The sequence below is a fragment of the Balaenoptera physalus genome (assembly GCF_965194825.1).
Source record: "Balaenoptera physalus genome assembly, chromosome: 12".
NCBI lineage: Eukaryota > Metazoa > Chordata > Mammalia > Artiodactyla > Balaenopteridae > Balaenoptera > Balaenoptera physalus.
The window spans coordinates 23571391-23584882 of record NC_138897.1 but is presented as its reverse complement, the minus strand read 5'-3'; the positions used below and the strand labels follow the sequence as shown (position 1 = coordinate 23584882).

Here is a 13492-nt window from a genome sequence, read left to right as displayed (position 1 = left end):
TCCATGAAAATAGGACAGTAGCTGCCTTGTTTACTGCTGTGTGTGCCTACAGTGATTCTTATGTACCCCATAAATACCTGTTATTTAAAAAAGGAAAATCAAATAATCTGCATGTATGTGGGCTCTATGTAATAACTGTATTCAAACAAAAATTAGAAATACTTGATCAGCTATATTTGCAAACCAAACCTAGTAGTGGCTCTCTTTTCCTCAGTTATTTAAAATCATTTATTCTAGTTCAAATGAATACATTAAACACATTTTCAGAGTTAAAATTGTAGTAGTTTGAGTTATGTGTAGTGAGGTGGATGGACCTAGAGACTGTCATACAGAGTGAACTAAGTCAGAAAGAGAAAAACAAATACCGTATGCTAACACATATATATGGAATCTAAAAAAAAAAATGGTTCTGAAGAACCTAGGGGCAGGACAGGAATAAAGACACAGACATAGAGAATGGACTTGAGGACACGGGGAGGGGGAAGGGTAAGCTGGGACGAAGTGAGAGAGTGGCATGGACATATGTACACTACCAAATGTAAAATAGATAGCTAGTGGGAAGCAGCCGCATAGCACAGGGAGATCAGCTTGGTGCTTTCTGACCACCTAGAGGGGTGGGATAGGGAGGGTAGGAGGGAGACACAAGAGGGAGGAGATATGGGGATGTATGTATATGTATAGCTGATTCACTTTGCTATACAGCAGAAACTAGCACACCATTGTAAAGCAATTATACTCCAATAAAGGTTTAAAAACCAATTGTAGACAGCAGAAGCAAGAAGCAAGAAGAACTACAATCCTGCAGCCTGTGGAACTAAAACCACATTCACAGAAAGACAGCCCTCTGCCTTTTCATCTCGTCTATGTACCAGATGAAGGAACAAGATAAAACCCTAGAAAAACAACTAAATGAAGTGGAGATAGGCAACCTTCCAGAAAAAGAATTCAGAATAATGATAGTGAAGATGATCCAGGACCTCGGAAAAAGAATGGAGGCAAAGATCGAGAAGATGTAAGAAATGTTTAACAAAGACCTAGAAGAATTAAAGACCAGACAAACAGAGATGAACAATACAATAACTGAAGTGAAAAATACACTAGAAGGAGTCAATAGCAGAATAACTGAAGCAGAAGAACGGATAAGTGACCTGGAAGACAGAATGGTGGAATTTACGGCTACAGAACAGAATTTTAAAAAAAGAATGAAAAGAAATGAAGGCAGCCTAAGAGACCTCTGGGACAACATTAAATGCAGCAACATTCTCACTATAGGGGTCCCAGAAGGAGAAGAGAGAGAGAAAGGACCCGAGAAAATATTTGAAGAGATATAGTTGAAAACTTCCCTAACATGGGAAAGGAAATAGCCACCCAAGTCAAGGAAGTGCAGAGAGTCCCATACAGGATAAGCCCAAGGAGAAACACACTGAGACACATAGTAATCAAATTGGCAAAAATTAAAGAGAAAGAAAAATTATTGAAAGCAGCAAGGGAAACATGACAACATACAAGGGAACTCCCATAACGTTAACAGCTGATTTCTCAGCAGAAACTCTACAAGCCGGAAGGGAGTGGCATGACATATTTAAAGTGATGAAAGGGAAGAACCTACAACCAGGATTACTCTACCCAGCAAGGATCTCATTCAGATTTGATGGAGAAATCAAAAGCTTTACAGACAAGCAAAAGCGAAGAGAATTCAGCACCACCAAACCAGCTCTACAACAAATGCTAAAGGAAATTCTCTAAGTGGGAAACACAAGAGAAGAAAAGGACCTACAAAAACAAACCCAAAACAATTAAGAAAATGGTATTAGGAACATACATATCGATAATTACCTTAAACGTGAAAGGATTAAATGCTCCAACCAAAAGACACAGGCTCGCTGAATGGATACAAAAACAAGAACCATCTATATGCTGTCTACAAGAGACCCACTTCAGACCTAGGGACACATACAGACTGAAAGTGAGGGGATGGAAAAAGATATTCCATGCAAATGGCAATCAAAAGAAAGCTGGAGTAGCAATACTCATATCAGATAAAATGGACTTTAAAGTAAAGAAGGTTACAAGAGACAAGGAAGGACACTACAGAATGATCAAGGGGTCAGTCCAAGAAGAAGATATAACAATTATATATGCACCCAACATAGGAGCACCTCAGTACATAAGGCAACTGCTGACAGCTCTAAAAGAGGAAATCGACAGTAACACAATAATAGTGGGGGACTTTAACACCTCACTTACACCAATGGACAGATCATCCAAACAGAAAATTAATAAGGAAACACAAGCTTTAAATGACACAGTAGAGCAGATAGATTTAATTGATATTTTTAGGACATTCCATCCCAAAACAGCAGATTACACTTTCTTCTCAAGTGCGCACGGAACACTCTCCAGGGTAGATCACATCTTGGGTCACAAATCAAGCCTCAGTAAATTTAAGAATATTGAGATCATATCAAGCATCTTTTCTGACCACAACGCTATGAGATTAGAAATCAGTTACAGGGAAAAAAACGTAAGAAACACAGACACATGGAAGCTAAACAATATGTTATTAAATAACCAAGAGATCACTGAAGAAATCAAAGAGGAAATCAAAAAATACCTAGAGACAAATGACAATGAAAACACGACGGTCCAAAACCTATGGGATGCAGCAAAAGCAGTTCTGAGAGGGAAGTTTATAGCAATACAATCCTACCTCAAGAAACAACAAACATCTCAAATAAACAATCTAACCTTACACCTAAAGGAACTAGAGAAAGAAGAACAAACAAAACCCAAAGTTAGTAGAAGGAAAGAAATCATAAAGATCAGAGCAGAAATAAATGAAAGAGAAACAAAGAAAACAATAGCAAAAATCAATAAAGCTAAAAGCTGGTTCTTTGAGAAGATAAACAAAATTGATAAACCTTTAGCCAGACTCATCAAGAAGAGGGAGAGGACTCAAATCAATAAAATTAGAAATGAAAAAGGAGAAGTTACAACAGACACCACAGAAATACAAAGCATCCTAAGAGACTACTGCAAGCAACTCCATGCTAATAAAATGGACAACCTGGAAGAAATGGACAAATTCTTAGAAAGGTATAACCTTCCAAGACTGAACCAGAAAGAAATAGAAAATATGAACAGACCAATCACAAGTAATGAAATTGAAACTGTGATTAAAAATCTCCCAACAAACAAGTCCAGGACCAGATGGCTTCACAGGTTAATTCTATCAAACGTTTAGAGAAGAGCTAACACCTATCCTTCTCAAACTCTTCCAAAAAATTGCAGAGGAAGGAACACTCCCAAACTCATTCTGTGAGGCCACCATCACCCTGATACCAAAACCAGACAAAGATACTACAAAAAAAGAAAATTACAGACCGATACCACTGATGAATATAGATGCAAAAATCCTCAACAAAATACTAGCAAACAGAATCCAACAACACATTAAAAGGATCATACACCATGATCAAGTGGGATTTATCCCAGGGACGCAAGGAATCTTCAATATATGCAAATCAATCAGTGTGATACACCATATTAACAAATTGAAGAATAAAAACCATATGATCATCTCAATAGATGCAGAAAAAGCTTTTGACAAAATTCAACACCTATTTATGATAAAAACTCCCCAGAAAGTGGGCATAGAGGGAACCTACCTCAACAAAATAAAGGCCATATACGACAAACCCACAGCAAACATTCTCAGTGGTGAAAAAGTGAATGCATTTCCTCTAAGATCAGGAAGAAGACAGGGATGTCCACTCTCATCACTATTATTCAACATAGTTTTGGAAGTCCTGGCCGCCACAATCAGACAAGAAAGAGAAGTAAAAGGAATACAGCTTGGAAAAGAAGAAGTAAAACTATCACTGTTTGCAGATGACATGATACTATACGTAGAGAATCCCAAAGATGCTATCAGAAAACTACTAGAGCTAATCAATGGATTTGGTAAAGTTGCAGGATACAAAATTAATGCACAGAAATCTCTTGCATTCCTATACACTAATGATGAAAAATCTGAAAGAGAAATTAAGGAAACACTCCCATTTACCATTGCAACAAAAAAAATAAAATACCTAGGAATAAACCTACCTAGGGAGACGAAAGACCTGTATGCAGAAAAGTATAAGACACTGATGAAAGAAATTAAAGATGATACCAACAGATGGACAGATATACCATGTTCTTGGATTGGAAGAATCAATATTGTGAAGATGACTCTACTACCCAAAGCAATCTAGAGATTCAATGCAATCCCTATCAAATTACCGATGGCATTTTTTGCAGAACTAGAACAAAAAATCTTAAAATTTGTATGGAATCACAAAAGACCCCGAATAGCCAAAGGAGTCTTGAGGGAAAAAAACGGAGCTGGAGGAATCAGACTTCCTGACTTCAGGCTATACTACAAAGCTTCAGTAATCAAGACAATATGGTACTGGCACAAAAACCGAAACAGAGATCAATGGAACAAGATAGAAAGCCCAGAGGCAAACCCACGCACCTATGGTCAACTAATCCATGACAAAGGAGGCAAGGATATACAATGGAGAAAAGATAGTCTCTTCAATAAGTGGTGCTGCGAAAACTGGACAGCTACATGTAAAAGAATGAAATTAGAACACTCCCTAACACCATACACAAAAATAAACTCAAAATGGATTAGAGACCTAAATGTAAGACCAGACACTATAAAACTCTTAGAGGAAAACATAGGAAGAACACTCTTTGACGTACGTTACAGCAAGATCTTTTTTGATCCACCTCCTAGAGTAATGGAAATAACAGAAATAAACAAATGGGACCTAATGTAACTTAAAACATTTGCACAGCAAAGGAAACTACAAAGAAGACAAAAAGACAACCCTCAGAATGGGAGAAAATATTTGCAAAGGAATCAACGGACAAAGGATTAATCTCCAAAATATATAAACAGCTCATGCAGCTCAATATTAAAGAAACAAACAACCCAATCCAAAAATGGGCAGAAGACCTAAATAGACATTTCTCCCAAAAAGACATACAGATGGCCAAGAAGCACATGAAAAGCTGCTCAACATCACTAATTATTAGAGAAATGCAAATCAAAACTACAATGAGGTATCACCTCACACCAGTTAGAATGGGCATCATCAGAAAATCTACAAACAGCAAATGCTGGAGTGGGTGTGGAGAAAAGGGAACCCTCTTGCACTGTTGGTGGGAATGTAAATTGATACAGCCACTATGGAGGACAGTATGAAGGTTCTTTAAAAAACTAAAAATAGAATTACCATATGACCCAGCAATCCCACTACCGGGCATATACCCAGAGAAAACCATAATTCAAAAAGACACATGCACCCTAATGTTCATTGCAGCAGTATTTACAATAGCCAGGACATGGAAGTAACCTAAATGCCCATCGACAGACGAATGGATAAAGAAGATGTGGTACATATATACAATGGAATATTACTCAGCCATAAAAAGGAACGCATTGGGTCATTTGTAGAAACGTGGATGGATCTAGAGACTCTCATACAGAGTGAAGTAAGTGAGACAGAGAAAAACAAATATCATATATTAACGCATATATGTGGAACCTAGAAAAATGGTGCAGATGAACCAGTTAGCAGGGCAGAAATTGAGACACAGATGTAGAGAACAAACATATGGACACCAAGGGGGGAAAGCGGCAGTGGGGTGGGGATGGTGGTGTGATGAACTGGGAGATTGGGATTGACATGTATACACTGATGTGTATAAAATGGATGACTAATAAGAACCTGCTGTGTAAAAAAATGATTTAAAAAAATTGTAGTAGTTAACATGAATGGACTTCACTAAAAATACAGATGGGACATATGACCTTTCATCCAAGAGACAATTGAAAATTTCTGCTCATAGAAACTGTCTAGTTGGAGTGTAATTAACCTTGACTCTAGTCTGTGATGTCTGACTTGGTTATGCCCTCTCTCTCATTTAGGGATCTATAATATATACCATAGATTGATGTTATTCAAGAACACTTCTCTGAAATACGTATTAGAATCAGTGTGCTTTAAAAAAAAAATAAAAGTTCATCCTACATAGAAAATACTATGTGCAGTTAGATGAAACATCATGGTAAAAAAATTGATGATTCTAATTATTTCCCGTCTTTAAATTCCCTGTTGATTGGGTACTTTCAGGTAAGAACCAAATTCCAGATTTTAAAAATGACTTTTTTTAAGTGTCAAGAATGTTAGATACTAAGCTGAAAAGTAGAAGACACGGCAGTGCCTGCTTCATAATGCATTATAAATTCATTTGGGTACTCTCCCCTTCCTTCACCCTTTAAGAAAATCTTTGTCATACGGAGTGAAAGTGAAAGCCTTAAATCTTTCTCACATGATTGGCTCTTCTCTCCCATTTATCTCCTATAGCTCCCGAGTATTGGTGTTCCATTGCTTACTTTGAAATGGATGTTCAAGTAGGAGAGACGTTTAAGGTTCCTTCAAGCTGTCCTGTTGTTACTGTTGATGGTTATGTAGACCCTTCTGGAGGAGATCGCTTTTGCTTGGGTCAACTCTCCAATGTCCACAGGACAGAAGCCATTGAGAGAGCAAGGTATTGATTGTATAGTTAGATAATTTTAAAAATTAAACATAGTACATTGTCTTTTATTCAAAGATATCTTTCAATGTAAATTATGTTTTCGAATATAGATAAAAGAATAAAGATCGTCTTGAAAATTCAGAATTTGTAAGCATTTCATTTTAATTGTAGATGTTTGTTATTTAAAAGATGATAAAATACAGTCTTTTTTAAAAAGTTAGTGAGGTTTCTGTGTTTTGAATAGTAACTAGACCTTTTGGAACCCGGTTTGAAAACTAGTTTTTATCTCCTCTGATTGTATGGTATTTCTCCAAATTTATTGAGAGGAAATAACATAAAATGAAGACATGTTTCCACAAGTGTTATTTATAATGGAAGACTGATAATAAAAGGGAAATGGTTAAGTAAATTTTAATAAACTTTCATTTTTATGCAGTCATTAAAATATAAAAAGTTTACGTAATCAAATGTAAATACTTAAGATGAAATATTAGAGGAAAACATACACAATTTTAGGTACTGTGTGATCTCAACTCTTTAAGGAAATGTGTGTGTGCATAAGCACATAATCTTGGCTCTATCACTAGCTGTGTGATTTTGGCAAATTATCTACTCTCTAAGCCAGTGCTGTCTAATAGAATTTTCTGTGATGAAGGAAATGGTTTATATCTGTGCAGTCCAGTATAGTAACTTCCAGCCACATGTAGCTGTTGAGCAGTTAAAATTTGGCTCATGTAATTAACTGAATTTTTAAATTAATTTTAATTGAATTGTGACGGTTAAGTGAGAATTTATATTGAATGTTCCTGACACATAATAAGCATTATGTGAATGTTCATCATTATTACACATGAATAGGATACTAAAAAAAGAAAGAAACATACAGAAATGTTAACAGTGGCTATCTTTTGGTTATGGTGTTATATAATGTCCTTTATTCTTTAAGATTTTTCAGTATTGGGTATGCTGTATAATCTGAACTAAAATTTATTTTTAAATACTTATCAAAATGAAATGTGATTCACTTTTTCTTCCTAAGGTTGCACATAGGCAAAGGTGTGCAGTTGGAATGTAAAGGTGAAGGTGATGTTTGGGTCAGGTGCCTTAGTGACCACGCAGTCTTTGTACAGAGCTACTACTTAGACAGAGAAGCTGGGCGTGCACCTGGAGACGCTGTTCATAAGATCTACCCAAGTGCATATATAAAGGTTAGTTGCAGTTTTACCCAAATATTTTAGACTTGGGAAGCTCTGTTTGTTGTTTCAAGAATTGAGATGGAGGTGGGAGGAGTGTAAAAATGTCTTTTTATGTATTAAATAATCAGAAATCATGTTTGTATATAAAACACATTTCCTGGGGACTTTTATTGACATGATTGGTTATCTAGTTTTGTGGATGCATTCATGCCCTATTGTTTTATTAGCAAATTTGTTAAATGTTTTAGAGTAATACACAGGCTCTTGAAAATACTGAGTGAAACCTCCAAATTTCCTTTGATATAAAATATGTAAAACTCAGACTCTGAAATTGCATCTTAGCCAACCTTTAGGATTTTATGGAAGGGAATTCTAAAAGTATAGCTTTTCAGATTAAGAACTGAGAAATGAAAAATTCTTCAGTACCACTTTTTTTAAGGTTATTTTGTGCATTAAATAGTTTTATTTACTATATTATTTTGCAAATTAAGCCTGAGGTATTTTTCATTAATTATTACATATTCAACCTATTCTAATTTTAATTTATAACATACACTGTTTTTGAAAGCGGAAGATGGTAATTAGATACCCTAAATATATTTCTAATTTCAGATTTTTCACCATCATCCTCAGCATCTTTAAGATTAGCTATTGTAAGTTAGTGGAATTAACTCTACCTTATCACTTAGTCCTAGGAAATTGCTTAGCACACAAATAGAATTATCTTTATTTGTGTTTTCTAATTTTTCCACAAGGAATTTTGCTTATTTGTGCTTTGTTATTATTTTTAAGTGGTGCTGTGTTTCCTCGTATGCTTTGTAATCTATTTAATATTTGTTGGCAAGTTTGTCTCAAGAGATTTTTTTTTTTTTTTCCTCCCTGTCATTGCTTCTCCCTGTAGGGCAGTTTTGCCTTAGTCTGGCACCCTGGGATCCACATCTCAGGACCAATTCTTATATTTAGAAGGTAGAGGAATTTTTGTCCCTTGAGGAAATTGAGTTCCAATCCCCAGGTATGCTCAGGGCCTAATTCCTGTTGCATAGATTTCTCTGATGCTTACCTATGCCATGGACAAGAATTTTATTCCTAGTTGCATTTCTGAATTAACTGTCAAACTGTTTTACCAGCACTTGATTTATGGGCAGGTGCCCAGTTGTAGCCCTCAGAGAGCCTGTTTTCTCTTTCCGTATCACTCTGAGAAGTCAAATTCCTGTCCTCCACACCTGTTTGGTGCTGGTACCCCAAGTACCTTCTGTCTTTCGTCCTTGCTCTCCACTGTGGATTTTGTTTATCCATCATAAGTTAATGGACATGAGTTGTTTCTACTTTTTGGCTGTTATGAATAATGCTGCTATGAATAGTCATGTACAAGTTTTTAGGTAGATGTATTTTTTCATTTTCTTGGATATATGCCTAGGAGTGGAGTTGCTGTATCATAAGATAACTCTATGTCTGACTTTCTGAGGGACTGCCAGACTGTGTTCCAGAATGGCAGTGCTGTTTTACATTCCCACCAGCAATGTATATGGAGGGTTTCTGTTTCTCTGTATTCTCACCAACATTTGTTATTATCTGCCTTTTTTATTTTAGCCATCCTAGTGGATATGAAGTGGTTTTGTGGTTTTGATTTGCATTTCCTTAATGGCTAATAATGTTGAACTTCTTTTTGTGTGTTTATTGGCCATTTGTGTATCTTCTTTGGAGAAATGTCTGTTCAGATCTTTTCCCATTTTTTAATTGGGTCTTTTAGTCTTTTTATTATTCTTGTAAGCGTTCTTTGTATATTCTGGGTATCAGTCCTTTATCAGATACATGATTTGCAAATATTTTCTTCCGTTCTTTGGCTCATCTTTCACTTTTTTCATGCTAATGATTTGCAGCACAAAAGTTTTAAAATTTGGTATAGTCCATCTATTCTTCGGTTGCTTGTGCTTTTGGTGTCATATCTAAGAAACCATTGCCTAAGGCAAGGTCATGAAGATTTATGCCTATGTTTTCTTCTAAGCGTTTTATACTTTTAGCTCTTACATTTAGGTCTATGATCCATTTTGAGTGAATTTTTGTGTATGGTGTAGGGAAAGGATCCCACTTCGTTCTTTTGTATGAGAACCAGTTGTTCCAGCAACCATTTGTTCAAAAGACTGTTCTTTCCCTTACTGAATTATCTTGACACCCTGTTGAAAACTCAATTGACCTTAAATGATAAAGGTTTTTTTTCTGGGCCATCAATTCTGTTTCGTTGCTGTATATATCTATCCTTGTGACAGTACTACCCTTTCTTGATTGCTGTAGCTTTGTAGGAAGTTTTGAAATTGGGGAGTGTGAGCTCTCCAACTTTGTTATTTTTCAGGATTATTTTGACTATTGCCAGCCCCTTGGATTTCCACATGAATTTTATGATTGGCTTGGAAGATATCTATTTTTAATAGTTTTTCTAGCCTTTGTATATGTTTGGAGCAGAGAGGGAAGGTGATTATGCATAACTATGCATTCATCTTGACTGCAAGTCTCTGGATTACTTGTGCAATTAGAAGTGAATGGACAGAGGACTACAGTGTTGAATATATACTTTGTGCCAGACAGTAGTTATGAACTTAACGGATATGAGGTAGTATTTAAAACATTTAAGCTTAAAAAATGTGGAATCTTGTATAATTAATTTCTAAGATTGTCAAATAATGTAGTATCTCTATTTTGGTACAAATGGTCCTTGAAAAGCCACCTAGGTATGAGACATGTCATCACTTGATAAACCGCTGTCATGGAGAGATTTTTATAGCAATCTCAGACTTTTGCCTTGAACAATAAATAACTATCTTGTGATACATTTTAGTGGAGTAAAAAACATCCCATTTTTGTTGTATTAACTAAGATTTAAAAATAGTTATTTCTGTTTACTAAGTATATTGTTCTTCAGAAGAGTCTTCTTATTAGCCAGAAAGAGATGCAAGTTTATCCTAAATCTAACCATTGGCCTTTTCTTCATTTACTAATTTTTTGGGCCGCAGTAACTAAAGTTTAGGTTGTCAGGTAGATTTTCACCAGAAATCGTGTTACTGGGGTGAATTGCGTACAGATACATGAACCCTTGGAAGGAGTGCCCTTACACTGGGGAGTCCACATGGGGCAATCCATCCCTACCCCCAATACACATACATACACACAAACACATTTTTTTCTTTTTAGTTAAAATGAGGAAAACAGAGGTTTGAAGAACCATTCTTTCATTTTATAAACCAAGAAGCTAGGACTAAATTGTATTTTTTTTCTCCGAAGATGTTGATTTTTTTTTTCCTGCTTCTCTTATGACATAGCAGTCACCTTATATTTATGAAAATCTGATGTAACAAAATGGCATTTTACAAGCTTTAAATGGAGCAAATGTTTGAATTCTCTTTAAGTGGCATTGCTCTTTTGCTTTCAAAAGTAAGGTCTGTTTTGTTTGTGTTGCTTAAGCAGTAGACACTCAGGTTTTTAAAGAGCTTTATTGGGATACTGAGATAATTCACATACCATGTAATTCACCCATTAAAAGAGTACAATTCAGTGATTTTTAGTATATTCACAGAGTTGTGCAACCATCACCACAATCAATTTTAGAACATTTTCTTCACCCCAGAAAGAAACCTTGTACCCTTTAGCTGTTACCTCCCAACACCCCATTTCCCCCAGCTCTAGACAACCACTAATCTACTTTTTCTCTGTATAGATTTGCCTACTCTGAACAATTTTTATAAATGGAATCATATAATGTGGGCTTTTGTGACTTCTTTCACTAAGCGTAATGTTTTCAAGCTTCATCCATGTAGCATATATCTGTACTTCATTCCTTTTAGGGCTGAATAATATTTCATATACCACATTTTGTTTATCCATACATCAGTTGATGGACATAGAGTTTCTACTTTTTGGCTATATTATGAATAATACCGCTATGAACATTCATGTACAGATTTTTGTGCGAACATATGTCTTCATTTCTCTTGCATATACCAAGGAGTGGAATTGCTGGATCATAATGTAACTCTATGTGTAACTTTTTAAGGGACTGCCAAACCGTTTTCCAAAGTGGCTGTAGCATTTTATATTTACAGCAGCAGTGTATGAAGTTTCTGATTTCTCTACAGTCTCACAAATACTTGTTGTTATCTGTCTTTTTGATTTTAGCCATCCTAGAGGGTGTGAAGTGGTATCTCGTTGTGGTGGTTTTTGATATGCATTTCTCTTATGATGATGAGTCAGGTTTGTTTTTGAACACGTATATGTTAGGGACAGGGGGCAGGCTGTGTTTCTAAACCACAGCTGGACTAGGTTGAAGGTTATTATGATCCCACTTAAATTTATTCCCAGTTACTATATATCATGATTCTTACCTCCAGGTCAGATTACTTAGCAAGTCCTTAAAGCAGTCTTATATTCAGATGCCCAGTATACCACGAACACAATCATCTGTTTCTCTTTCTCGATTACTATTTTTTGGTGTTGATTTAAACAGAGTACTGTAATTGAGCCTTATAAAGAAGAATGCCAAAATTTGACTCCTGGTTGAATGAGAATATCCTGAAGATGTTGACAGTGATCTTTATAAGACACTCACCTTTGTTAAATAATAGGTTTGTAATAAACTTATATGAGAGTAACCACAGGAAATGTGTTTAAATAATGAAATCAGAGGTAAATTGTTGATTAGCCCAGGGGTCGTGATCAGAAATATGTTTTGGATCTGAGCCAAAAAGAATATTTAAAACCTTTGGTTACTTCAAATTGTTTTTATCAACAACTCAGTCAGATTTTGAAAGGAAGATGGTTGCATTTCAATGAAAGCCTTAATTTTACTATCCAGTATAACAGATGAAACCTATTATGGTATAGACAGATAGAGTATACAGTGAGGAGGCAGCCTGAGTTTTAGTTAGCAGTATAGCCAATAATTATGTCTTTCGGTGTGGGTGCTGTAATTACATAAATAACCCATGTGGAAAGAAGGTTTGCTGAGGTGCTTAATGAATCATTTTTACTACATCTGCAGATAAAAGTTTTAAACTGTCATCTTTGTGGTTAATATGTGCTCCTAGTGTTAGCATAGATTTAGATTAAGACAATCGTAATTATGATTGTTTATAACATATTGTAAAGAACCTATGTGTGAATATCTCTTGGTTATTTTTAATAACTCATGGTGGAGGTGGGGATATGTTGAGAACATATTTGAACCCTGGGAATTTAAGCTGTATTCCCTCCTCCCAGGCCATACTAGGTTAATGATGGTTAAAAAAAAATTTTTTTAAGTGGTTGTAAAGACCTAAATGTAAAAAATAAAACTCTTAGAGGATAACATAGGAGATGACCTTGGGTATGGCAATGACTTTTTAGATACAACATCAAAGGCAGGATCCATGAAAGAAACAGTTGATAGGCTGGACTTCATTAAAATTAAAAATGTCTGCTCTACGAAGGACAGTGTCAAGAGAAAGAGATGATTAGCCACAGACTGGGAGAATATATTTGCAAAAGACACATCTGATAAAGGACTGTTATCGAAAATATAGAAAACACTTAAAACTCAACAGTAAGAAAACAGCCTGATTAAAAAGTGGGCAAAAGACCTGAATAGATGCTTCAGTGAAGAGGATACATTGATAGCAAGTAAGCATATGAATAGATGTTCAAGTTCATATGTCATTAGGGAATTGTGAATTAAA

At 35.6% G+C, this 13492-nt stretch overlaps 1 protein-coding gene across 4 annotated transcripts in view; it reads left to right on the top strand.

Moving 5' to 3' along the window:
- The window catches only part of SMAD4 (SMAD family member 4), a 57400-nt gene that overhangs the window by 33114 nt on the left and 10794 nt on the right, over positions 1–13492 (top strand). For all 4 annotated transcript variants that reach the window (XR_014251630.1, XM_082416612.1, XM_082416610.1 and 1 more), the window contains 2 exons: positions 6423–6606; positions 7634–7802. Coding sequence is in view for 3 of the 4 variants with exons in the window: in XM_082416612.1 (XP_082272738.1) it covers positions 6423–6606; positions 7634–7802 (353 nt within the window). In the remaining variant the exon portion in view is untranslated. The remainder of the gene's footprint in view (positions 1–6422; positions 6607–7633; positions 7803–13492) is intronic.